Source organism: Rhinatrema bivittatum, chromosome 2, assembly GCF_901001135.1.
Source record: "Rhinatrema bivittatum chromosome 2, aRhiBiv1.1, whole genome shotgun sequence".
NCBI classification, from domain to species: Eukaryota; Metazoa; Chordata; class Amphibia; order Gymnophiona; family Rhinatrematidae; genus Rhinatrema; species Rhinatrema bivittatum.
The window spans coordinates 56,989,403-57,015,137 of record NC_042616.1 but is presented as its reverse complement, the minus strand read 5'-3'; the positions used below and the strand labels follow the sequence as shown (position 1 = coordinate 57,015,137).

At 42.0% G+C, this 25,735-nt stretch overlaps 1 protein-coding gene across 1 annotated transcript in view; it reads right to left on the bottom strand.

Moving 5' to 3' along the window:
- The window catches only part of SCAP (SREBF chaperone), a 248,292-nt gene that overhangs the window by 39,285 nt on the left and 183,272 nt on the right, over nucleotides 1-25,735 (bottom strand). Inside the window, exons 13-17 of the mRNA XM_029588196.1 lie at nucleotides 21,956-22,404; nucleotides 21,637-21,834; nucleotides 19,327-19,528; nucleotides 7,647-7,762; nucleotides 4,511-5,081 (exon numbers count right to left, since the gene is read on the bottom strand). Coding sequence (XP_029444056.1) covers nucleotides 4,511-5,081; nucleotides 7,647-7,762; nucleotides 19,327-19,528; nucleotides 21,637-21,834; nucleotides 21,956-22,404 — 1,536 coding nt within the window. The remainder of the gene's footprint in view (nucleotides 1-4,510; nucleotides 5,082-7,646; nucleotides 7,763-19,326; nucleotides 19,529-21,636; nucleotides 21,835-21,955; nucleotides 22,405-25,735) is intronic.

Sequence of the window (25,735 nt, the reverse complement as noted above, 5' to 3'; positions counted from 1 at the left end):
TCCTGAGACACCGCTGTTCCTGGGGCTTGCCAGCCCTGTCCCTTTCAGCCAGCATTGACGTCATTGGATCACGACGACCCGGTCTACAAACGGGTCAATGCCAAAGCGCAGTTGACCCTTTGGTGGAAATTTGGATGGGGATAAGGAGGGGTATTGGGACTAACAAGTATAGATTTTATTTTGTTTCAGTTGGGGGTACAAATGGCTTGCCAAATCCCGGTTATACGGCTGAATATCTGCAGATAAACTGCTACTTAGCCAGATAAGTCTGATGTGTCTGTCAGATACATCCTTTGGTAAACAGACCATTCCCATATTTTGCATACTTCTTGACAAAGATTGAAAGAGCCTGTTCCTCCTTATTTGTTGATATAGAACATTGCTACTTGGTTGTCTGTTTGGATCAATACCACTTTCCCTTTTGACCAAGGATTGAATGATTTTAAAGCACTGCTCTCAACTCTAGGTGATTTATAGGGGATAATCTTTCCATATTCAGCAGCATTTGGCCGGATAACTTGTGAGTTATCTGTTTTGGGCACTTATTTGCCTAACGTTTAGCCAGATATCTCATTATATGCCATTCAGCCGGATAATGTAGGGGCATTCCGGGGGCGTTTCTGGGCGGAGCTAGGTTAGCCGGATAATGTAGGGGCATTCCGGGGGCATTTCTGGGCAGAGCTAGGTTAGCCGGATAATGTAGGGGCATTCCGGGGGCGTTTCTGGGCGGAACTAGGTTAGCCGGATAATGTAGGGGCATTCCGGGGGCATTTCTGGGCACAGCTAGGTTAGCCAGATAATGTAACTGGCTAACTGCAGTTGTGCCATAAAGCAGTCCTAAAACTCATCTATATTCAGCGTTGCAGCTACACCAATAACTCTCTCTGCAAAGTTAGCCAGATTCGTTTATCTGGCTAACTTAGCAAACTGGCCAGTGATTGCTTTTGTACCCGAAATTGGCTGAGAACAAAGACTGTTCAGATGAGCTCCCCATTTTTGATTGGAGGCGTCTGTGGAATCATAACTTGAAATTCAGGCTCATGAAAAGACTAACCTCTCAGCAAACTGGAAGGATCCAGTCACCTTGCCAGAAATTAGATGAGAGTGCTGGAGATATTCATTTTGTGCAAAAATGGCTACAGTTCCACTGAGACTTCAAGTGCCACTAAGCCTGTCTCACGTTGAGATGTGCAAAAGTGGTAGCATGGATTGATGCCGCCATGTGGCCCAACATTTCCATGAAGAAACGGGCAGAAACATGTTTCTGATATGAAAAGGCTAGGATTATCTTGGTCTTCGTGTACCATAGAAATGCAGAAATGTGACAGAAGAAAAGACCATACAGTTTATCTAGTTTGCCCATCCACACCAACTACTCAGCTTTACAATCCCTACCAGTCCCTCAGAGATCTTCTGTGCTTATCCCACGCTTTCTTGAATTCAGATACTGTTTTTGTCTCCGCCATCTCCACAGGGAAGTTGTTCCATGTATCCACCAACCTCTCTGTAAAGAAATATTTCCTTACATTACTCCTGAGTCTACCCCCTTTCACTCAAATCCCATGACCCCCCTCAACTCTAGAACCTCCTTTTTGGTGGAAACCCTGGGAGGTATTTAAATGTTTCTATCAGAACGAGATCCACGATGTCAGAGGGCTGAGGTGCTATACTGCACGTTCTTACCATTTTCTCCTTGCTATTGCTTCTGATAGTCAACTTCCATAATATTGGCTCCTTTGGATTTCCTGATGGTGAAACACAAGGGGAAGGTTCGGGTTTTTCCATCCGAGTCTGTCTTCCTGACTACGGCTGGCCCAGTGGCTCGTTTCTTGCAGTTCTCAGAATCTCCAGTGTCGTGCTCTGGCGAGTCGCCATCAGAGGTCCCAGGGAAGGAACAGGTGGAACCCCTTGGGATTCTTCCAGCCTGGAAACATCTTTAACCCTAGAGTGGTGGATTGCTCCGGTACAGCCACCCAAGGAAAAACTTCTGCAGCTGAATTTCCCGCCCAGATGGCATCTGACGATGTCGGCGCTGGAGCGGGTGAGGCCAGAGCAGATAGGGATTCTGTGGAGGCTGCAACTCCCCAGCAAGCTTCTTCCCAGGATGGCGGGCAGCAGGGGAAGTTTTCAGATCTCAGCAAGAAGTCTTTTGGTGGCTCAAGAAACTACAGCAGACACGCAGTTGACCTCAGCTGTGGCACTGCATTCATCCCAAGGTTTGCAAGTTGAGACTTGTCCTCCTCCTTTCTACAGCGCCCTAATCAATTTAACTTTGAGACTTTGTGGGAAGCTTTAGTGGACATTGGGAAATCTTTAATGGATCAGATACAAAATGTTTAATCTTAAATAAAAAAAATGTTAGTTAAGGTTAACAATCAGGAAATTAAGATTAACACTGTAAAAGTGAGGCTTGATAAATGTGAAAACAAATATTTCAAGAATTAAAAGAAGGGGAAGGGAATTTGGTGAAAGTAAACTCTGCACTGTCTAATATGGTTGAATTTTTGGAAAACGTGTCAAGATGATGTAATTTACACCTCAGTAATTTTCCTAAACTTCTCACTGTTTCCCTGACTGATATGCTTAAAAGATATTTGACTGAGATCTTAAAGATACCAGGAAGAATACATAGTAACATAGTAATGATGGCAGAAAAGGACCAAATGGTCCATCCAGTCTGTCCAGCAAGCTTCGTAAGGTAGTAACTGCTGCTCCGGTTCATAGTGTACTACAGGAACTCCAAAGAAGAATGTGACAGATGCCACTGCATAGCAAACTAAATATATTGGGCCCAATATTAAAAAATATCTGGTTATCTAAGTTATTCGGATATTAATTATCTGGTTAACTTAGAATGGATAAGTGCTAGTTAACCAGATAACGTAAGAGCTGCTAACGAGCTATAACTTATTTGGTTAACTTAACCCGATAAGGCTGAATATAGGCACTTGTCCGGTTATGATAACCAGATAAGTTACCCTGCCTTGGTCCGTCCATTGCCCACCCCCAAGATATCTAGCTAAGTAGCGTTTGAATATCTATCCCATCTTAAGGTTCTGTCTCCTCCTGTAAAGTAAATAAAATTACCTTTGCCATTTTTTGGACAAAGGCGGGATATGACATATTCTCCAGCAGAGATGAACCTTTCGGGGGCTGTGGAGAGGGTCCAATGGAAGACTGGCAGACATTTCGCCATCAGAATGATAGGACAAAGAAAGAATTATATGATAATTGTAATTCTTCTTGAGAGTCAAACAATGCTACAAGTGTTTCTTCTGAGGTAGCCTGTCCTGGGATGAAGGCGAACCTTGAGATTTAAGCTGTAACTCAGTTATATCATTTCTTTTCTAGCTTGATTCGGCAGAATAGTAGATTCAGTTTCAGATTTTGAGGCCATGTATTCCAAAATGGAAGACATTTTTTTCTAATTGGGATGGAGGAGGTAGAGAATCTGGAATGTTAGTAAAATAGTTTCTGACAAAGTCAAGCCACATCTTCCTGATAAAGGAAGAATCCCAGTAGAGGTACTGTGACTCTGGAACTAGGATTATGCCATGCCGGACAGTTTGGCTGGAATAAATTCAGAATGCACTAACGTTTCTGCTTGACCAGTGCCAAGATTTGTATTTCAGTGCCAAGAACTTGAGGGCACTGACAAATATGGTACCTTTATTTGTTGATGGTACTGGTGAAAATTCTGTGCCAAAGAGTGATGTCGTCAAAGGAGTTTTCTATTGTCAGAATCCACAGGGTCTGTTTGACTCCTGTCTAGTTCAGTACCAAAGAGAAGAGTTTCTCTCCCTCAGTAATAGAGCACATTCTCTGGGTCATGGTGCTTATGAGGAGGAGACTCTTCCTTTGTTGATTTAGGAGATGCATCCCTCAGCTGTTGAGGGTTTCCTCTTTGCTGATCTGGAGGATTGAAGAGAAGTTAAAAATTTATTTTTTTTAGCATGTAGCTTCTGGATTTTCTTGCCCTGGGTGACATCTGAGCACAGGCAGTGAAATTAGACCCAAGATGTGATGAGCCTGAGCAGTGAACACAGCGATCATATTGGTTTGATAGAGACATCTTTCAGGAACAGCAGGGACATCTTTTGAAGCCCGGTTTGCTATCTGCATCATGAAGAGAGCTAAGGTTAAGTCAAATTCAATTTTGGACATCTGAAGGAAAGAAAGGAGGAAGGAAAAAAAACCCACAAGAAAACACAAAAGAAAAAAAGTAAGAAAAATGTTTGGCGAGTGGCTGAATGAGAGTAAAAACATGCCCTTTCACAGACGTGGAAGAAAAAAAGACTGAAGAGACTAACGTGGCGGTGGCTGCATGGGAACACCTGGACATGCTCAAAAAACCTTCTTGGGTTTTCTGAGCTCCGAGAGAGCTTTTCTGTCTTAGTGCTGTCAAATGACATCACCCATTTGTGTGGCTGATTACTGTCCGGCCTGTCCATGGAGAATGACACAAGTCACATCTCAGGATTTATAGGGGGAATGACAAATTTTTGCTTACCTCTAGTGTTCCATTACTTCTTCCAGCAACAATGAGGTTCCCCTGCAGACCCAGGCTCCAGACTGAGCTCTCAAAATCCTCTGCCCATGCAGGGACTGGGGAAGTCTTTTCAAGAACAGGGGAGGGGTTGTCTCCAAGGCTCCACCGCCTGACACTACTGTAGCCCCCTTCCAGGCTGCATTCTGGTGACCAGGCACCATTGGTCATGGCAGGTGCCGTGGATTGTCCACGGGGAAGAGGGGAGAAGCTAGAGAAGCTTATGCAGTTGGAAGTGCTGTGCTCCTCATAGGCCTTTTGTACCAAGCTTCTGAAATCATATCTGGCATCTCTGTGCTGGGCACATGTTCTTTGCCGTGTCTCTGGTTCCTCACATTTCGTCAGGTCGGAAAAGTTGGTGTCAATGAGGCTGGTGAGATCTGGCTGGTCGTGGAACAGCAGGGGCTGAGTTGGAGTGAGCTTCCTCTTCAATGGGTGGCCATTTTCAAAGGAATCCTCTGTTCCATTCCTCGAGTCTGACAACTGATCCCAGCATTCCTGATACTCAAAGACGCCGCTGCTCTCCCGCCGCATCCTGATTTCAAATCAATCACAAAACGGGTCAAAATTGATCCCTAAAACTGAACTGCTTTTCACTCAGGCTGTGATGGGTGCAGATCAGCAAAAATGACAACTGCTAAATTTAGATCAAATGAATTTTTTATCCCATTGGGTCCATTACTTACTCTTGAGAGATACCCCTAAACACTGTTGTGTCCATGGAATAGAGGACATATGGGATCCCCCACTGTGAAGCAAGGACTGGAGCTGTGAATTGTTAAGCCACAAGTCCTTTTCTTTTTCAGAGCACTGAGGTGGCATATGAAGATACAGTTGCAGGCCTCTGCTAATCAAGGGGAAAATGCTTGCCAGTACTCAGCAAACATCATGGATCAATCTTGAGCAGTAGCAAACACAGGGGAATGAGGAACTTGCTGGTATGACACACGATACAGACTCCTCTAATTATGATTTAAGGAAAGAAGACATAATGAGAAGGAGGGAGGTCATCCACAGATGTGCAAAGATTTCCATAGCTATGATTAGTTGGGTGACTGACTGCTTCAAGGTCTGAGAACGTTACAAGAGTTTATCTTTAAACTTGACTGCTTTGCAATCAATTAGATGGCACCATAGACTGAATAATTTACTGAACAATTTTGAGGTGATTATGCCAATTACCCATCAACATTAGATCAATGTAGTGATGTCATGGGATATAGGCATAGCTAATATTACCATATACAGAAACTCATAATAATAATAAGATGTTATTGGGTTCTTTACTCCATAAGCCAGTTACCCATTGTGCCATGAAGCATCTTCTCAATGTATCAGATAGCATTCAACTTCTCTACTGTGACTTAAGTGTTTTTTTTTATTTTCATTTATTGTGGAGCTCTATTACTTAGGTGGATCAAATGAAGGCTTAAAGCTTGCACCATCTACCTGTAGCTCTCTGCAATGCAGAATGAGCTGACTCTGTTTAAGGTAGATCTATCTAAACTTAGGGACACCTTCCTCCATATACAGCATCCAGAAAATCTCTCTCTGGTCCCATAAAGGAAATTAAAAACAGAGCAGACTGGGTAGAATAGGTTCTAGCAGGATAAGGCCTGTGACACAGAATCATCCCTCAAATGATACCCACACAATAGCTTCACAGCACTAAAAACAAGACACTCTGCCAGAAAAAGCACCTGAAGTGGAAACAAAATTAGTGAAAGACCAGCTATACACAAAACACTATAAGAACGTCAAAGGATCAAGGAACAATAGAAAAATCCTTCTCCTGGGGAATTCTATTACAAAAGATGTTAACTTAAGGATACATTTGGAGGGAAACAAAGGTAAAATGCCTAACTGGATCATCAGCTTGAAGAAATACATAAGATTCTTAGCATTATAGCTGTAGAAAAAAAAAGGATTCAGAAGATGTCATATTGCATTTATAGATCACTGACTTGGCAAGCAATGGAGCCAGTGTAGCACGAGAAGTAAAAAAAAAAAAATTTAGGAGAGGGTCTTAGGGATTTGACAACGACCTTAGCATTTTTTGAGGAAAGCCTATGTCATGGCATCTACTTCAACACATGGCTCAAAACCTGGTGTAAAGAAGAGGGTTTTAGGTATATTGGGCGCCGGAGCTATATAATGAAACAATAGAGGGATACAGCTGTTTATATGACAAAAAGGAACTTAGGTGAGAAATTCACATCATAAACTGAGAGAGGTTTAAGCTATAGGAAAAACTGATAGATGGAAGCCAATTGTTTCTTTGAGGAACAAATGAAACTAGTGTCGAGAAACACAGAACTGAGGATCTCACAAAGCTACCCTTGACCAGTGGGATAGATAAGCAGATATGAGACTATACAGCACACAGATAAAGGGAAGAGAAATAGCTGGAAGGCTATAACACAAATGTTCAGAGTCCAGGCAATAAAATTACATATCTGCAAGCCCCGATGGAGGTAGATCTAGATATTGATTTTATCATGGAGTTGTGATTCTATGGGTCTCATGAATGAGAAATCAGGAAGGAAAGAAATAGCAGAAAAGGGGGATAAATAGCTCTTTTTGTAAAAAAAAAAATATCATCAAATCTTCTTTAGGGAAAGAACATGTCACTGTAGGTTATCTTGGAAAGTGGATATGAAACTGCCATCTACACCAGTATGGGTCTATAGACTTCCAACACGTGGAAGAACTGGATAAAATCTGATCAAAAACAAACCAACCCATGAAAAGAAGGGTGATGTACTAGACCTGGTGCTTACGCATGGAGAAAGCATTTCTAATGTCTGGATGGGCACTCACTGAAGCAGCAGTTGATTTCATCTAACTATCATAGCAGACAGGAGTCACAGAAAAGTCAAAGTCCCTGATTTACAAAATACCAATTTTGGTAAACTGGGTAAGTACCTTAAGGGTGATCCAATCTGAGCACCCTTCTTCTCAAGTGCAACCTTCATGCCTACTGATGAAATGTTTGCTTTTTTATTTTTTAAATCAGTGCAATGAAAAATTATGGCTCAAGCATCCCCTCTCCCTGTAATCTGTGCTTAGAGGTGTAAGCTGCTATCTAGCAATCTCATACCCATGTTTTGGGATGACAGTGAGGCAGTCTCCAGTCTGGGCGTCCCACACTCGGATCTGTCCTGCCAAGCAACAGGTCACGAGCAGCATCCTATCACTGGCCAGGCACTCGATATCCTGCAGAGAGAAACAGATGAGCAGACATCAAGCTTGGTGCACATCCTATATGTGAGGGTTCTGGCAATTTTCCAAGCCCTGTTTGTTTGTTTGTTTGTTTTTTTTAATAAAAAGCTGCATTTTCCAGAAAAAGAGGACATATTGTGTGAAGCTGACAGCTACACATCACTAGGCCTGCCCATTTATACCTGCCACTGCGCTGCCACAGGTCATACTCTGTTTTGCATTCCCTCTTACCCTTGCCCTGCCACTATGGAAACCTTTATGTCTGTCACAAGCATGCTTAAAACTGTCTCTGTTTTGACTCCTATCATCTCTGCTAGAAGCCTGTTCCAAATGTCCTGTCCCCTTCTCAGTGCAAAGTATTTTCTTGCATTTCTCGTATGCCTCCTGAGCTTCTCGTGCTATAGGAGATGCTTTCTGATAGCTTACAGAATATGGTCAGTTACTTGTTTCAAACTTTCTGGAGGTTTCTTCTCCTCCCCACAAGACAGAGAAAGCTACATTAACTCTCAATACAGCGCCTCCTGACACAACAGCTAAGAAGGGAGACACGAACCCTATATGACCAGAGATGGAGGAAATGGATGCAAGCATTCTCTCAAACTGTTCTACCAGGAACAGACTGAGGATGTCAGAAAACCCACAGGATGATTAGGAAATGGAGTATGACTATCCGATTTACACCCAGCTTGTCTCCTCGAGGACCTACCAAAATGTATCTTATCCTACCCAGAAAACACTGTAAATACTTTTCTCCAGCAAGGATATTATCAGTCAGAACTGGGAATTATTTTGAACCGGTAGGGAAGATTTGCTTGTCCAGAACGATGGTATAAAAATAAATAAATATGAAATGAGAAGTAGAAGGATTTTGAAGCGTTTTAAAAAAAAATTCTGTTTGCCTTCTAGATCCATGTCCTTTCTCTACTATTTATGGGTTGAAAGGCGGGGTTTTTTGGATACATTAACTACGTTATGTAATCAATCCCACTCTGAGGGTTGTGTACCAGCTGCATTAAGAAAGGTAATTTACCAAAAATGATCCATGAGTTACAGACCAATTTCTAATTTGGGCTCACTGGGTAAACTATTAGAAAAACCTCCATATAAGCAATTTAATGAGTTTTTGAGTGAGAATGCAGTACTACACATCGGTTTTAAAGTGGCTTTCAGAAAAATCACAGTACTGAAACATTATTAGTTTCAGTACTGGATTTCCTTCTTCGTCAGTTAGATAATAAAGAGCAAGTAATTGCTTTTTTTTTTTTTTTTTTAAAGACATCTCTGCGACATATGATAATGCATTGTTTGCATTTAAAACAATTAGGAATTTCTGGTCTTGTCTATGAATACTTTAGATCATATTGAAGTGGAAGAAAACAGGAGGTTAGGTTTCAAGCCAATTGTTCAGACAGGTATATTTAGAGGTTTGGAGTAACACAAGGATCAATTTTGTCAGCAGTTCTTTATAATGTTTATTTGGCCTCCCTTTGTTTTTTAATTGAACAATCTGGAAAAGAGTTTAGACTCTATGCAAATGATTTACAATTTTATTTTCTAATTAATGTTTCCTCTGTCTACAAATCTGGACCGAATTCCTTATTGTATTTCAGCAGTCAATACTTGGATGCAGGAAAATAATAAGGGCTAGATTTTTTAAAAATATGCACGCAGGCTACCCGGCACACGCCTATGGACGTGCGCACGTTATAAAATCCCGGGCAGTGTGCACAAGGGTGGGGTGGAATAACACAAAATTGTGTGGCAACAAGATCGGGGCCTTCCCCAGTTCCCTCCCAGTCCGCTCCAATTAAGGAGCAGACTGGGAGGGAACTTTCCTACCCCCTAACCTAACCGCCCTTCCCTTCCCACCCTCTAAAACTCTTTTATTTTTCAAGTTACTTCAGGGCCCGACCTGAAGTAACTTGCACGCGCTGGTGGCTGGCCAGCGTGCGAGGCTCTGGGACAGCGAGGAATGGCGTTGTCCCAGGCCGCCCCCAGACCGCCTCCTTTTGAGGCCCCGGCATGTACACGCGTGGCCTGGCCCGTTTGAAAATTGGCTCGGCGCCCGTAAGGCCTGGCCACATGCGTAAACCCCGGGATTTATAAGCACCGGGGTTTTAAAATCCGGCCGTTTTTAAATTTGTCAAAGACTGAGGTAGTGTTTTTCCTTCGTAAAACTCAGTTCCCTCCAGATTTGGAGTATCACCCAATTTTAGTAAAATGAATTACAATTCTAGTAAAAATATGAGAAATTTAGGGGTGTTATTCTACGAAAATTAAAAAATTTTTTTTTACCACAATTGTAGTCAATACTAAAGACGGGTTTCTTTAAGTTGCGAACTTTACATCATGTGAAATATGTGCTGGATCGTAATGATTTTCGTTCATTGGTACAATCTTGCAACAGTTTATATATGGTTTCCCCTACATCAAGCATTTGTGCTACACAAGTGTTACAGAATTCTGCCGCTGGGTTGGTAATACATGGAAGGCCCTGGGATCATGTAACTCCCTTTTTATGCGAATTGCATTGGTTGCCACCACAGCAGCATATTTGTTTTAAACTGCAGATTTGGGGTTTTTAAAGCATTAAAGATGGAAGAGTCGTCTTATTTATTGGGGCTTTTAAGTTATTATTCTCCTATCCTTTGATCGCAAGATATGGGTTTTTTTGAAGGTCCCATCTATTAAAGAAGCCCATTTGACAGAGATGAGAAATCGGGCTTTTTCTGTAATATGTCCCATTGTGTGGAAATCATTGCCTAGCAAATTACGTAGGATAACTGATTTACAACTGTTTCATAAACAGTTAAAAGCCCATTTATTCTTAGAAGCTTTTGGGGCATAGTGCATTTCTAACTTTGGTGTGTAGTGTTTGCTCTGCTTTCTTATTTATTTATTTGCTTTTATCTACTGTTGTTCGATCTGGCATATCACAACGGTTTACAGTGTAAGGCAGTTCCAGTAAGATTTATATTACTTACTTTACATTGTAACTTCGTATCATTTTTAACATTTTAACATGGAGTAATTGGTAACATATTACTAACAATTTCACTAACATAAGTAACGTTTAATGACATTTAACTAAATTTTTAATTGTGTCATTAATAACATTTAACAAAGTAACTTTTAACATTTTGACTTGGTGTCGTTGGTAATGTTTTACATTTTAATATTTTACCTTCTGGCATTTTAACTTGGTGTTGTTAATGGCATATTACGTTGAGACTTCAGGTCTTTTGATGTAGGAACTTGGCATTATTTGTAGTATTGTAAATTAGGAGGACTTAAGAGGGAATAAGAGAGGGGTCAAACAGTGGTATAACAATGTGACATTTACATGGTAACATAGAATATAATGGTATACTAAAGTAACGCAGAGTACAATAGGATGGTCAGCTGTAATATAAAAGTGTAACATTTGACAGCAGTAATTTAATGGTGTAGCATTTGTCAAGTGACCTAAAATGTAAGAAATTAGATATGCAATGCAGGATAGAATAGAGAGGCTTACTGCTGGTGGGGGTGGGCCTTAGGTTACTGTCGGAAATGCTTTTTTAAAGAGCCATGTTTTGATGATTTTTTTGACGGATTGGGATATGGGATCCAGTCTGAGTTGAGGCGGTAAGCTGTTCCAGAGTGAAGGTCCTGCTATCGATAGGGATCGTTCCCTTGTTGTGGTCAGGTGTGCTGTTTTTGGTGAGGGTATTGTAATGAGTCCAGTGTTGGTGGAGCGTAGTTTTCTTTGAGTGGTGTGAAAGTATAGGGTGGAGTTAAGCCCGTTGAACTTCTCATTGAGAAGAGCTTTGTGGACTAGGGTTAAGACTTTATATTGTATTCTGTGGTGGATGGGTAGCCAGTGTAGATTTTTGAGTACTGGTGTGATATGATCGGATCTTTTGGTGTTTGTAAGTGAACTTGCCGCTGCGTTCTGGGGTAACTGTAGCAGCTTGAGTGAGGTGGAAGGGAGGCCCAGGAGGAGGGCATTACAGTAATCAAGTTTGGAGAATAGGAGTGCTTGGAGGACTGTACGATAGTAGTGGGTGTGGAGAAGTGGTTTAACTTTTTTTAGGATCTGAAGTTTGTAGAATCAGTCTTTAATTATTGAGTTGATATGTTTTTTCATGTTAAGTTCACCATCTATGGTGATGCCAAGGTCTTTAACGGTGGAAAGTATTTTCTCATTCATCAGGTGTGTAGCGTTTCTTTCTTATGTTTTTAAGATGATTTTTGAAATGTATTATTTTATGTGTGTGTAGTTTGCTTTGTAATGATTTGTGCATTGTGACCTGCTTAGCACAACTGGTTTGATATAAGCAGGAAATAAATGTTTTAAAGAAATAAATATCCAGACCAATTAAAATTAACCAACATAAAACCTATGCTAAAAACCCCATACTAGACACCGACTGCCCCCAACACTAGCCAAGCTTTTGGAATCTGTGGTCACAAGACACTTGAAGGAGTTCCTTAAAGACAAATTAGACCCAGCTCAATTAGGGTTCCATAAAGGATACAGCATAGAAACAGTACTGGTAATCTTTTATTGATTCGTGACTACTGATGGATCAAAGAGGATCAGACCTACTGATTCTCCTCAATCTTTCAGATGCACTTGACAAAATCGACCTTCAAATGATGCTGACTAGACTATCAAATATAGGCATCTGGGGAAATGTGAAAAACTGGTTTAAGAGCTTTTCTTATCAGCAGAACTCAGAAAATTACCTAGGATATAGTAATCTCCAAACCTTGGCCCTTGAGGTGGGGAGTATCCCAAGATTCCCCACTATTCTTATCCTATTTAATGTATACTTTGCACCTATTGCATCTACCATAAGAAAATTTGGACTTAAAAATTATACAGTTAAGCAGATGACATTTAAATCCTCTTGCCAACATTGGACACCTGGAAGGAACAACAGTACTTCTCAACCAATTTCTTGAGGCAATAAATTGGATGAGTAATAGCCAACTTCAAATAAACTTGGACAAAACAGAAATCCTATGGGTGAACAATTCACCAAGTCCATGCCCTATGCCCTATTTCCACCCCCACTTTATTATTTTAGTAATGCCATTCTATTTCCACAAGAGGTTAAAAGCTTAGGCATCATCCTTGACTCTGCTTTGATCATGGAGAATCAACTATCAAACGTTACAAACAAAGCATGCTGGCACCTCCAAATAGTAAAGCAATTATGCCCTTTATTGCAACCAACTGGCCTAAAAACAGTCATGCAATCATTAGTACTTGTGTAAGAACATAAGAAAATGCCATACTGGATCAGACCAAGGGTCCATCAAGCCCAGCATCCTGTTTCCAACAGTGGCCAATCCAGGCCATAAGAACCTGGCAAGTACCCAAAAATTAAGTCTATTCCATGTTACCATTGCTAATGGCAGTGGCTATTCTCTAAGTGAACTTAATAGCAGGTAATGGACTTCTCCTCCAAGAACTTATCCAATCCTTTTTTAAACACAGCTATACTAACTGCACTAACCACATCCTCTGGCAACAAATTCCAGAGTTTAATTGTGCGTTGAGTAAAAAAGAACTTTCTCCGATTAGTTTTAAATGTGCCCCATGCTAACTTCATGGAGTGCCCCCTAGTCTTTCTACTATCCTGGACTATTGGTAAATGTGTCTAACAGTGGCCACCCCCCAAAAAAAACAAGTTACAGGTGCTACAAAATGCCACTGCTAGAATAACAACAGGTAGTAGAAAATGGGAACATGCCACCCTACACTGGCTTCCAATTTTCTTTCATATCAAATTTAAAATTATGTCTTGCATGTTCAACGCAATGAAGATCAGTCACATTGACCAAAATAAGAGGGCATCATTCCAAAAATATCTACAGTCAAGCCAAAAACAAGATCTAGAGCCTTCAAAGATACTGCACCAAGTCTATGGAACTCCTAGTCCCCATCTTCAAACCCTCATTGGCTATTTGGACTTCAGGTACCAACTAAAAACATGGCTCTTCAGTCAGCTGCTCAGCACCAGCTGAATATATGATGCTATACTAACAGGTTCAAGTAAAAATAAAGGTTCTTCCTCTAAGAACTGATACAGAGAAGTTAATTTGAACAATGTTCTGTCTTATCAACAATACTGAGGTAACCTATGTTAAGTAGCAACCTGTTATGTTCGCTATGCTGTAAACCTCACGTAATACTTTTCAACTGGATTAACCACTGTGATCTGACTGATCAGTCAAGAAAAGCCATATAGAAAGTTTAATTTAAATTAAATCTCCCCTTTCTCCTAAAGTGTACATCTTTAGCTTTTTCAGTCTATGTATTGCTCATCGCGTAGGCCATGCACCCTTTTGGTAGCTCTTTTTTGAATTGTATCCAGCTTCTTAATGTCCACTGATGTTACTGAATCCTGAGAGAACGGGGCGTTGAGCACATTGTCCATTTCCATCCATTCTTCTCCAGTCATTTGTTGATCTTTGAGAGAATGCAGAAGAAAGGAAACTCAGACTAATCTGATTAATTTGATTCCTTCCTTCTTATAGCAATTTGTATGAGATTTTATTAATCTAGATGTCCAATTATATCACCAATATATAGGGCAGTTGCTGAACAAAACAAAACAAAGCTTGCATTCTCTTCCCTTTTGGGCTTGCGTGCTCACAGAATCACAGATTGACTGAAAAAGAAGAGTGATGCTCTTTATACAGTAATTTTAAAAAATGCAAGCTGCGTCTACTGTAAGAAGCGTCCATGAAGCGTTAGGCCCGCGCAACCCATTTTACTGTATAGAGCGCTATACAGTAATCCATGGTGCGCTGGCCTAACGCTTCACGGACACGCTGGTACCGGTATCTGTCATTTTAAGTGGACAGTTCTCCTACGCTTGGGATTGCCAGTCCTCTCTCCTCCCGAAGCAAGCAACGAAAGCGGAAAAAAAATAAAAGCGAAAAAGTGAAAAAAATAAAAGTTGCAAGAGAGAGAGGGGAGAGAGGACAGGCAATCCTACGGTACGCTCAGGATTGCCAGTCCTCTCTCCTCCTCCCGAAGCAAGGCGCGAAAAGCAGCCTTGCTCGGGGAGGAGGGGAGAGGACTGGCAGTGTACGGTAAAGCAACGAAGTGACTTACTTTTTTCACAGCCCTCCTCCGGAGACGGACCGCGGCTCCCCTGCCTCCTGGAGGTGAAGATGGATGCCTGCACGGGCGAAAACGGCCCCTGTGCGTGCAATTGGGCCGCTCAATGCGTGGCGTCACGACGTTTGGCGTCACGGCAACTTTTTTTTTTTTCGCTTTTTCGATTTTTTTCCGCTTTCGTTGCTTCGGGAGGAGGGGAGAGGACTGGGGCTGCCCCGGAGACCAGCACTCATGGACGCGGCCAGGGCAGGTGAGCGGGGGCTGGGGGAAAGTTTGCCGCCTACCCTTACCCCTGCCTCTAATGCAGGGGTAAGGGTAGGCACTGTATTGTAATTGTATATTGGAGAAAGCAAGTATCTTGAAATGATCAATTAGCTACCCACAACACCAGATACCTCATTGGGACCATCTGCTAAATATATTTCCCAATTTGGTCATCATATACCCCCCTTTATATAGGCACAACGATAACAGCGGGGACAAAGATTCATGACCCGGCAGGGCAGATCTCATCTTTGTCATAATTTTAACATTAAACCAGTAAAAGGATTTAGAACCAGATTATAACCTCCTTGGGGAGGTAGACCCCATAGTCTAACATAAAGGGACTCATCCTTGACTTCTGCTTGCTCGATGCTTTTCCATTGTTTCTTATAAACTTGGGACATCCAATCATATACAGCTCTCATTTGGGCCGCAATATAATATTGCGAAAAACTTCCAGACTCCCCAAATGCTTAGGCTGAAATAATAACCTTCTAGCCACCCTAGGAGGGCATCTCCGCCAGATATAATGAAAGACTTTTATGTGTAGCAAACTCAAAAATTTGAATGGAACCTCTATCGGGAGAGTTTGAAAAAGGTAGAGCCACCTGGGGAGCACATTCATCTTAATAACTGCAACTCATCCTAGCCAGGACATGGGATATGAGGTCCAAATATCTAGGTCTTTGGAAGTCTGTGCCATTAACAGGACCATAATTTAATCTAAATAACTGGGACCAATCAGGTCCCAGCTGAATTCCCAAATAACGAATACTGTGGGACGCCCATTTAAAGGGAAAATGCGCCTGTAATCTGAGCACCTGTTCTTTAGATAGAGAAACATTTTAGAATCTCTGATTTGGACATATTTATTTTGAAGCCCGAAATGGCACTAAATCTCTCAAGCTCCTGCACTAATATGGGTAATGACAACTGCGGATGGGCCACAGAAAACAGGATATCATCCGCAAATAAAGAAATTTTAAATTAGGAGTCGCCCACACAAATACCCTTAATATCATCATTAGTTTGCCAAGGGCTCCATAAACAGAGCAAAAAGTAGAGGTGAGAGTGGGCATCCCTGTTGTGTACCCCTACCTAGCTGAAAAATACTAGAATACGAGCCTTTGACCTTGATACAGGCCTTAGGGGAAGCATACATAGCTCTCAGCTAAGTTCGGAAATTCTCCCCCCAAGCCTAATTTTTGTAAAACTTTAAACAAAAACCCCCAGTGGACCCGATCGAAAGCTTTTTCTGCATCTACAGCCAGTAAGACCGAAGGAGTCTTACTCTTACAGGCAATCCACATTAAATTCACTATTTTGTGAATGTTATCTCCCACCTGTCTACCAATTAAACTGATTTGACACTCTAGTTACCTCACCAAGATAACTCCCAGCTCCATGTCCCTTCTACCCACATTCTCTCTCCTTATTCCTCCGCCCCCCTACGCCCACATTTTTCCCTTAACATGATATTTGTATTGTGTTATCTTCAATTCAATTTAGAACTTGTATTATCCCACAGCACCATTATAGTATTATATTCTAGTTTGTTATATTATTGTTTCGTAAATGATAATATTACCACAATATCATTATGGTTTGTTAAACATTCTCCTTATGGATGGTCCACGATCGATACAGCCTGTTTGCTGTTAATCCTGTTATATGTAATTAATATTTACTAATTCTGTTATTTGTAAAGCATTGTTGCTAATTTATTGTTAATTGTAAACCGCGGTGATGTATATTTTACGTACTGCGGTATATAAAAACCTCTAAATAAATAAATAAATAAATAAATAAATACCAGGAATGAAAGTTGATCTATTTCTTGTATCCCATTCCTAGTGATAAGCGCTGGCTTTCCCAAGTCTAACCTGCTAATAACTGTATATGAACTTTTCCTTCAGGAACTTGTCCAATCCTCTTCTGATCCCCACTATGTCAGTTACCTTAAGAGCATAAGAACATGCCATACTGGGTCAGACCAAGGGTCCATATCAAGCCCAGCATCCTGTTTCCAACAGTGGCCAATCCAGGCCATAAGAACCTGGCAAGTACCCAAAAACTAAGTCTATTCCATGTTACCATTGCTAATGGCAGTGGCTATTTTCTAAGTCAACTTAATTAATAGCAGGTAATGGACTTCTCCTCCAAGAACTTATCCAATCCTTTTTTAAACACAGCTATACTAACTGCACTAACCACATCCTCTGGCAACAAATTCCAGAGTTTAATTGTGCGTTGAGTAAAAAAGAACTTTCTCCAATTAGTTTTAAATGTGCCCCATGCTAACTTCATGGAGTGCCCGCTTTCTACTATCCGAAAGAGTAAATAACCGATTCACATCTACCCGTTCTAGACCTCTCATGATTTTAAACACCTCTATCATATCCCCCCTCAGCCGTCTCTTCTCCAAGCTGAAAAGTCCTAACCTTGAACACATCCTCTGGCAACAGATTCCATACACTGATTGTGTGTGGACTGGAAAAGTACATTCTAGCTTCATGGAGTCCCTTAATCCTAGTGTTGTTAGAAAGGGTAAATAACCATTAGGGATGTGCATTCGTGCATCCATTCATTTGATTAGTTTCGCGGCTAAGCAAAAAATCTAACAAATGGACACTAGGCACACAAAACGAATGGTGTGCGCTTACGTCTATGCGTACACCATTCATTTTGTGCGTCCATTCATCCAATCTTTAGATATGTGCTTAGCCGCAAAACAAATCAAACGAATGGACGCACGAATACACATTCCTAATAACCATTCCCTATTTACCCATTCTACCCCATTCATAATTTTATAAATTTCAATATCATGTCCTCTCAGTCATCTCTTTTCCAAACTAAAGAGCCTTAACCTGTTTAGCCTTTCTCCATAAGGGAGCTTTCCATCCCTTTTATTGTTTTTGTTGGCCTTCTCTGTACCTTTACTATGCCTGTGTCATGTCTTTTTTAAGACTAGATTTACATACAATACTCATTGTGCGGTTGCCCCGTGGATCTATACAAAAGCATTATGATATTCTCAATTTTGTTCTCTATTTGTTTCCAAATAATTTCTAACATTCTATTTGCTGTTTTGATCACTGCTACACACTGAACCAAAGGTTTCAAGATATCGTCCACAAGAACTCAAGAGGTCATTTTCCTGAGTGGTAACTCCTAACATGCAATCCAGCATTGTGTACCAGTAGTTGGGATCATTCTTTCCTATGTGTATTACTTTGCACTTGTCCACATTAAATTGCATCTGCTGTTTAGCGGCCCAGTTTCCTAGTCTCACGAAGTCCTTCTGCAGTTCTTCACAATGCACTGTTTTAATGTTGTGAAACAATTTTGTGTTATCTGCAAATTGATCACCTCACTCATATCTTTCCCCAAATCATTTATGAATATGCTAAATAGCTTAGGTCCCAATACAGATCCCTGGGGTATTCCACTAACAACCTTTTTCAATTTGGAAAACTAATCATTTGGTGTTACCCTTTGTTTCCTGTCTTTTATCCAGTTACCAATCCACAATAGACCACTGCCTCTGATCCCATGAACTTCCTTTCCAAATGGTATGTAAGTTCTTGGTTTTCTTCATCTCAAACGTGATTTTGCTTGGTTTTTTTTGGTTTTTTTTAAGTGCAATTGCCAACTCCCGGTTCACTTTTCTATTTTAAACCATTTTTTCATTTTTTCCTATCCTCCTTGGCATATCTAGATCTTCTGCAAGCAAGTACACTTTACCTTCCAGTTCTTTCACAATATCAAATATACACACATTAAAGAGGACTGAGCCTAGCACTGATCCTTATAGCATCCCAATGATTACAATTCTTTTCAGCAGAGTTGACTCCACAGACCACCACTCTGACACATGACACTTCATCAACTTCCTGCCCAGTCTATCTTTGCTCCCACTGCCAGACCAGCTAAGCCTATTTATCAGTCTGAGTGGAACAGTGTTAAAAGGTCTTACCGAAACCTAGATAGGCAGCATCTACTGCAGTCCCTGATCTACTATGTTGGTCACCTCAAAGAATTCAATCAAGTTGGTTTGTCAAGATGTTCCCCTGGTGAAACCATACTTCCTAGGATCCTGTAATCCTGTTTGCTACCCGCAGCCACACTATTAATTGGTTTACATATAAAATGAACATCCTCAAAAACCTACCATGAGGTGACCTCTAAGAACCAGCGGCACGATTTCAGTAACAGGGGGTGAGTAGCCATAGTCATCACAGGGCAGGTCCCCCCTCTTCCTTCGACTGTGGGAGAGCCCATTCTGCCCATAGTTCCTAGGGCACAAAACTCGGTACAGACAGAAGAGCAGAAGGACCAGCAAGATCCCGGAGGCCAGTCCCAGAGCGCCCACCCTGAAGGACAAGAAAAGATAATTCTAGTAAATAAATTAAAATAAAAAGCTTTCTTCTCATGCAGGTGTATTTTTTTCAACACATACAATCTTAAAATACTGCTATGATTTTGATCTAATATTTTTATTTTAAATGCTAGTGTCTTGACTTGCTCCTAAAAGGGGAGTACGATCAAAGCCGATGCAGTCAGACAAAAAGCAAAACAAGTTTCACACACACAGATCTGCTGATTTCCTCCATATCAGCCTTTCTGCACAAACTCACAGCTTGGGTCCTCTCTGACAATCATCCCCCTCCATACACAAGAATATGTAGTAGTATTACCAGTGGATGCTTCTCTATACAATAACAGGACTAAACCAAATTTACGTTCCATGTGACCTAAACAAAATATGTAGCAATGGTATCATAACATATCCTTCACAACTACTAATTAATTCTAATTGCTATCTTGTCACACACTCATTATAAATGTCCACGGTGCCACTATTATAGCAGTCTTGTAAATTTTTCCTCATAAATTATATTCCTAACTCAGGTCAGTTGGAGTACACGCACGGGACCAATAGTTTCTCTGGTTCAGAAGCAGATCATGGTGCAGTTTGCCTACAGACCAAAATTAGTCCTCGTTTAGTATACCTCTGGATCTGGACTACTGGAGTGAAAGGAAAAAAGTGCCATCACAGTGATAGGGTTAATATAGTGGCTGGCGTGAACATCATAGTGCAAGAGGAATCAAGAAAAAAAAAAAAGTTAGTCTCATGTCACGTTAAGGGGAAGAGAGCTGTGGTTGTAAACATCATAAAGGCAGCCACTTTCCTACAGAAGAAATTATATCCAGCAATAGAACTGTTGCTTCAAGGGAATTTGGAAAGAATTTCATGGAACTAATAGTCACCTGCAGAAGGAAGGCCTCCCCATCAGCACAGGAAGAGCAAGCATAACTCAAGCATAGCGCCGACAAGAGGGGCAGAGACATCTCTGCCCCTGTCACCTGCAGAGACAACTAACCTCTGAAACAGCTAAGCAATAAGAAAAACTCTGACCTGGCAAGGACAGCGCAGCCCACCTATGCAACAAAAGGCTATGACAGTGTGTATGTGAAAGACCACAAAGAGTACCGCGCCAGCAACAGACAACCACTGACCTCTTTCTTTCGTTCCTGGCTGATGCAGGGAGAGAGATTCTAGTCATTTGGTAATCAGGCATATGAAAGATGCCTCTATGTTGAACTGAATTACTATTTGTGCTTTGTCTATATACCAGTTATAATAAATATTATATGTAAGGCTAACTATAAATATTATAGTACTACTGGTGTTCTCTGTCTATAAGGTGCCATCTGTCTCGTGTCATTTCTGCTACACCAGACTAGCACGGCTATCTCTCTGAATATCTGTCTGTCTCTGTATCCAGCCATGCTTCCTGATATTCACTTTAGTGGCTCTTACAGCAGCTGGGTGGAGAAAATTCCAAGAGATGGAAGAATAGACAGACAGGTAGCATATAGTAGCTTGTTAATTTAAACTTGTGACCAACAGCACCAATCAACCCTTGCTACTATCCATTTGAGTATCTTTCATATACATTCATAATTCAGTCATCTTTAAAAAAAAAAAATAAAAAAATCTACCTTTCAGAGTTACTTATCTCATGCCTGGATATAAAATTTCTGAGCAGCAATCAGGCTATAAACCTTAGGAAATTTAAATACGAATAGGTAAACAGTTTTGTAGGTGGATGTGATTGTCCAGGGTTGAATCCCTGACAATTGGTGCTACTATTCACAAGTTTCCATCTTCTGCTAATACAACCCTTTTTGTACCGGTTACCATGTGTCCTATCTATAAGGGCAGAGATGGTTTTTTATCAAGCTATTAAAAATAATAAGGCCTCTCTTTGCCCACAACTGGAGTAAAGCTAGTGATGCCTGCCACTCCCTTCTGCCTCTATGAATACTCTAAGGCTAGAGGCTTCCTTTCCCCTATGACTAATCCTGTTCAAGCCATAATCCACACAAAACAGCACATGTAAGGAGTGGAGAAAACACTTGAGAGTAGTAAGGAAATATTTTGTGTTGCACTGCATTTTATAAGGGAGAGCATTACTTGTACAAAGTGACATCCACATGTTCCTGAGGTTTGGACACACGCTCTGAAGGCTTCCCTCCGCCTTCCTCCGACCACTCGTCACGCGAGGGAAAGAAAGGATGGTAACGCTCAGCCTCCTGAGGGTGCCTGGCTTCTAAGGCCTCCTGTGGATTCAGGTACAGGGTGACCGGGATGACTGGAAGGATGCTAATGTACCTAGGGAGACAAAGGGACGCATTTAGCGGATTGAAAACACGGTCAAATTTAAGCAGCGGCTCTCCTGGGAATGTCACAGTTGGGGCCCTGCCGGAGCAACAGACGCCTCATTTCAACGTACTTTTTAGCTAGAGTGATGTTGTAGTAGCTGAAGAGAGAAGGCCAGTGTCGGAAGGAGAGCTTCCTCCAGATCTCTTCATCCTGTGCTCCCCAGGTCACCTCTGCCTTGGTGCTGTGCTCCAACAGGTTGCCCCGTGTTTGCTCGCTGGCTTGGATCCCTGGTCTCTCGCCCCATGCCCCGGGTTGGGCCTCCAGTCTGTCCCTCAGAGAATCCATTGCCTCCTTCTGGTCTCTTTGCTGCGACTGATTTTCCAGTGGTTGGGAGGTGCCAGGTGGGAAAACAGAGAATGCGCTCTGGGTGTCTCCTGCAGGAAGGACGCCTGGCAAGGGCAAAGGTGCCATTCCCGCATCCACCAGGCGACTCTGCTCTGTGACCTGCGCTGTTAGATATGTTCGAAGGCCAGCGGGGTCTGTGTAAACGAGGATTCCAATCCAAATCACTGTCCCAGCCTGCATTTACACCAGGAAAGAGAATTATATTGGCACAACAAGCACTTTGCACTGTTACCTTAGAGAGAGTACTGCAACACTGCTGTCCATCTAGGAAGCAAACACTTACCAATTCATCCTTGCCTCTGGAAAAAAAGAAATACTTAATATAAGGTTAGATATGATGCTGATTGTGCCTTTTGTTATGTAAGAGTGATGTTTACTTTTTCAGAAGGGACCTGAGAGACACAGAAACTTCTCCAGGAATCAAATAACGTATTCTAAAGCAGTAATGAACTTCACATTTTGGGGTACAGTACAAGTTAATTTTTATCCTAATTTCTGACAAGGAAACTGGCCTTATAAAATCAGAATATCTGTGTGTTTATCTTTTCCTTTCCCCCACCCCCAATAACCTTTGAACCCTTCACCCAATCTTATTCAAATGTTTGCCAAAGATAGCAGAGTATCCAGTAACCCTGGTTCATTACTTTTAATGTGCCCTTGATGATGCTAAGCTTAGAAGCCTGGTTTCTTTTCCTTCTTATAGGGAATGCAAAGTTGCTTATCTATAACAGGTGTTCTCTGTAGACAGCAGGACAAAGCCACGCAAGTGAGTAATGCCATCAAATGCCATCAAATGGTACCAATAAATCAGAAAAACCAGCTTCCTGTACAGCTGCTGCCTTGCGAGTATCCTTAGTCTTTATCACAAGCTAACCTTCAACTCTAAAGGGAGGAGGATAAGACTGGGTGGCTGATTTGACCTGCTGTCTATGAGAACATATGCTATAGGTAAACAACTTTGCTTTCTCCATAGACAAACAGGACACAATCAGCCATACAAGCTGCAACTTTTGATATTAGAGGCTGGTGGGAGAGTTGAAGGCATTAGTTATACAAGATTTGAAGAACTTGCTATCTTGCATTTTCTAGGCAATAGTGAGCAGTGAAGGTATGACTAGAAGCCCAAGTGGCCCCTTTACAGAGCAGAGCGAAGGAGGACTCAGAGAAAGATGTGGTAGCCCTAACTTGATGTGCTTTTATTTTACTCTGAAATTAACAACATAGTTACAAAGTAAATAATGGCAGATTAAGACTAAAATGACCCATCCAGTCTGTCCAGTAGAGATTCATCCACTTTGGCAGATGTGCACATAAAATTCCCAAAAGCAACCCAATACCATCTTTCCCTTGGGTCTTTCACCTGCTCTCTCAACCCTCCTATCATATCTATGCTTTTCCACTCATTTTTGAATTTCATTAATGTTTTTGTCTCCATCACCTAATCCTGAAGGCCATTCAGGCATCCAGCTCCCTTTCACAGAAAAGGGAGCTGGTTGTTGTTCCTGAGTCTTCCCCCTTGGAGCTTCATACTATGTTCCCTAGTTCTATAATTTTCTTTCCACTGGAAAAGGCTAGATTCCCAGGCATCATTAATACCCTTCAGGTATTTAAAAGTCTGTATCATTTCTTCCCTGCCCCTCTTCTCCTTCAGGGTCCTTCGATCTCATCTTATCACACAGTCTTTCGGTGCAGACCCCTCACCACTTTGGTCAGCTTTCTCTGGACAGCTTCCATTCTGTTTCTATCCTTTCTGAGATATGGTCTCCAGAACTGAATACAGTATTCCAGGTGAGGCTTCACCAGGGACCTGTGCAAGGGCATTATCATTTCTTTTTCCCTGCTGATTATGCCACTCTCTATGCAGCCCAGCTTCCCTCTGGCCTTAGCCACTGCCTTGTCGCATTGCTTTGCTGTTTCAGATCATCTGACACTATCACTGCAATGTCTCCTTCCCAGTCCGCACCCCAAATGCACGACTCTGCACTTCTTGGCATGGAATCCCAGCTGCCAAGCTTCAGACTACTCCTCTAGCTTTCCTATAGGAAAATTAGTTCTTACCTGTTAATTTTCGTTCCTGTAGTACCACGGATCAGTCCGGACCGTGGGTTGAGCCTCCTGCCCAGCAGATGGAGACAGACCAAAACTGAAAAGGGTATCCTATGTCAGGACAGAGCCTACCCTGCAGCCCTTCAGTATTTGTCTGTCTCCAGCAGATGGTACAGCTCACCTTGCGGTTCCCTGATCTGGGATAGCTAGCCTTTTCTACCTTTCCCAGTTGGGTTTCAATTCCTTGTCAGGATCAAGCAAGTACTTCTATAAAGATTTTTAAATTAAAGCGGTTATTGGCTCTGATGAATTTTTCTCTCAGGAGACAGCTCTGTCTCCTCGCTCTTGCAGGGCTTAGGGGGGCTTGGCCCCTTGTGTATTCCATAGCCTAAGCCCCCTTTTCCCGGTGGTTCTGTTGTGGGGTGAAACTGGTGGTCCAGTCACTTGCCCCTGTCTGGCTGCTTTTGGCTCGGGACCCTGCTTACCCGGCAGGGCCCTCAGGGATGCCAATTCCCCTGTCTTTAGTTTGCTGAGATAGAAAAAAAAAAAAAAAAAAGAAGGTGAAAAGCCCCAAGCCGGTTTGTTTGCTACTTCTGGGCATTTTTCTTGATTTCTCAGCGGCAGCCACAGTCTCACTGACAGAGGAGCGTGCAGGGTTCATTCCTCTGCCTTCACTCCTCCCGACAGCGAATCTTATCTATAACAGCTGATTTCTCTTCAGATCGCGGCTCCTCTGCCTCGGCTGTGCCGCGATCCAATTGCTGTCTCGCCTGCGGGGAGCCCTCGACGTGCTCAGCCACCTTGGGATCGCTGTTCCAGTACCTGAGGGACTACAGCCCAGCCGGGCGCTTCCAGCTCACTACTGCCACCTCTGGTGGTTTAACATACTGCTTACTAAGAAGTCTTTGTTGCTTATAACATCAGTGAGTTTCCATCTATCTCTCAGAGCTTTCCCTGGAACCAGGTACTCGCTCCTCCAGGGCCTAATGCATACCAACTCCTGGGCTGCCTCAAGAGACTATGGTGTGAGTGTTACCATCAAGGACTTGTTCCTGAACTTTGCATGTATTGCCTACTCACTTTCTTAGTTTCTCTACAGCTCAGCCACCCTGGGATCGCTGTTCCAATACCTGAGGGACTACAGCCCAGCCGGGCGCTTCCAGCTCACTACTGCCACCTCTGGTGGTTTAATATATTGTCTAATAAAAGAACTAGTGTGTGTCTGTCTCCTATACTAAGCCTGACCAGTGGTCCCTCTCAGGATCTCCCCCGAGGGCGTGGTCACCTGCCACTGGTCCAAGGATCCACCCACAACTATTCTAAATAATACAGATTGCTTTATCCAGCAACTCCGTTAATAACAGATTGCTATCTCTCAGCTTTAACAACAGAGCTCTATAACAGATTGCTAATTCCCAGCTTTAACAACAGAGCTTTTACTAACAGATTGCTACTCCTT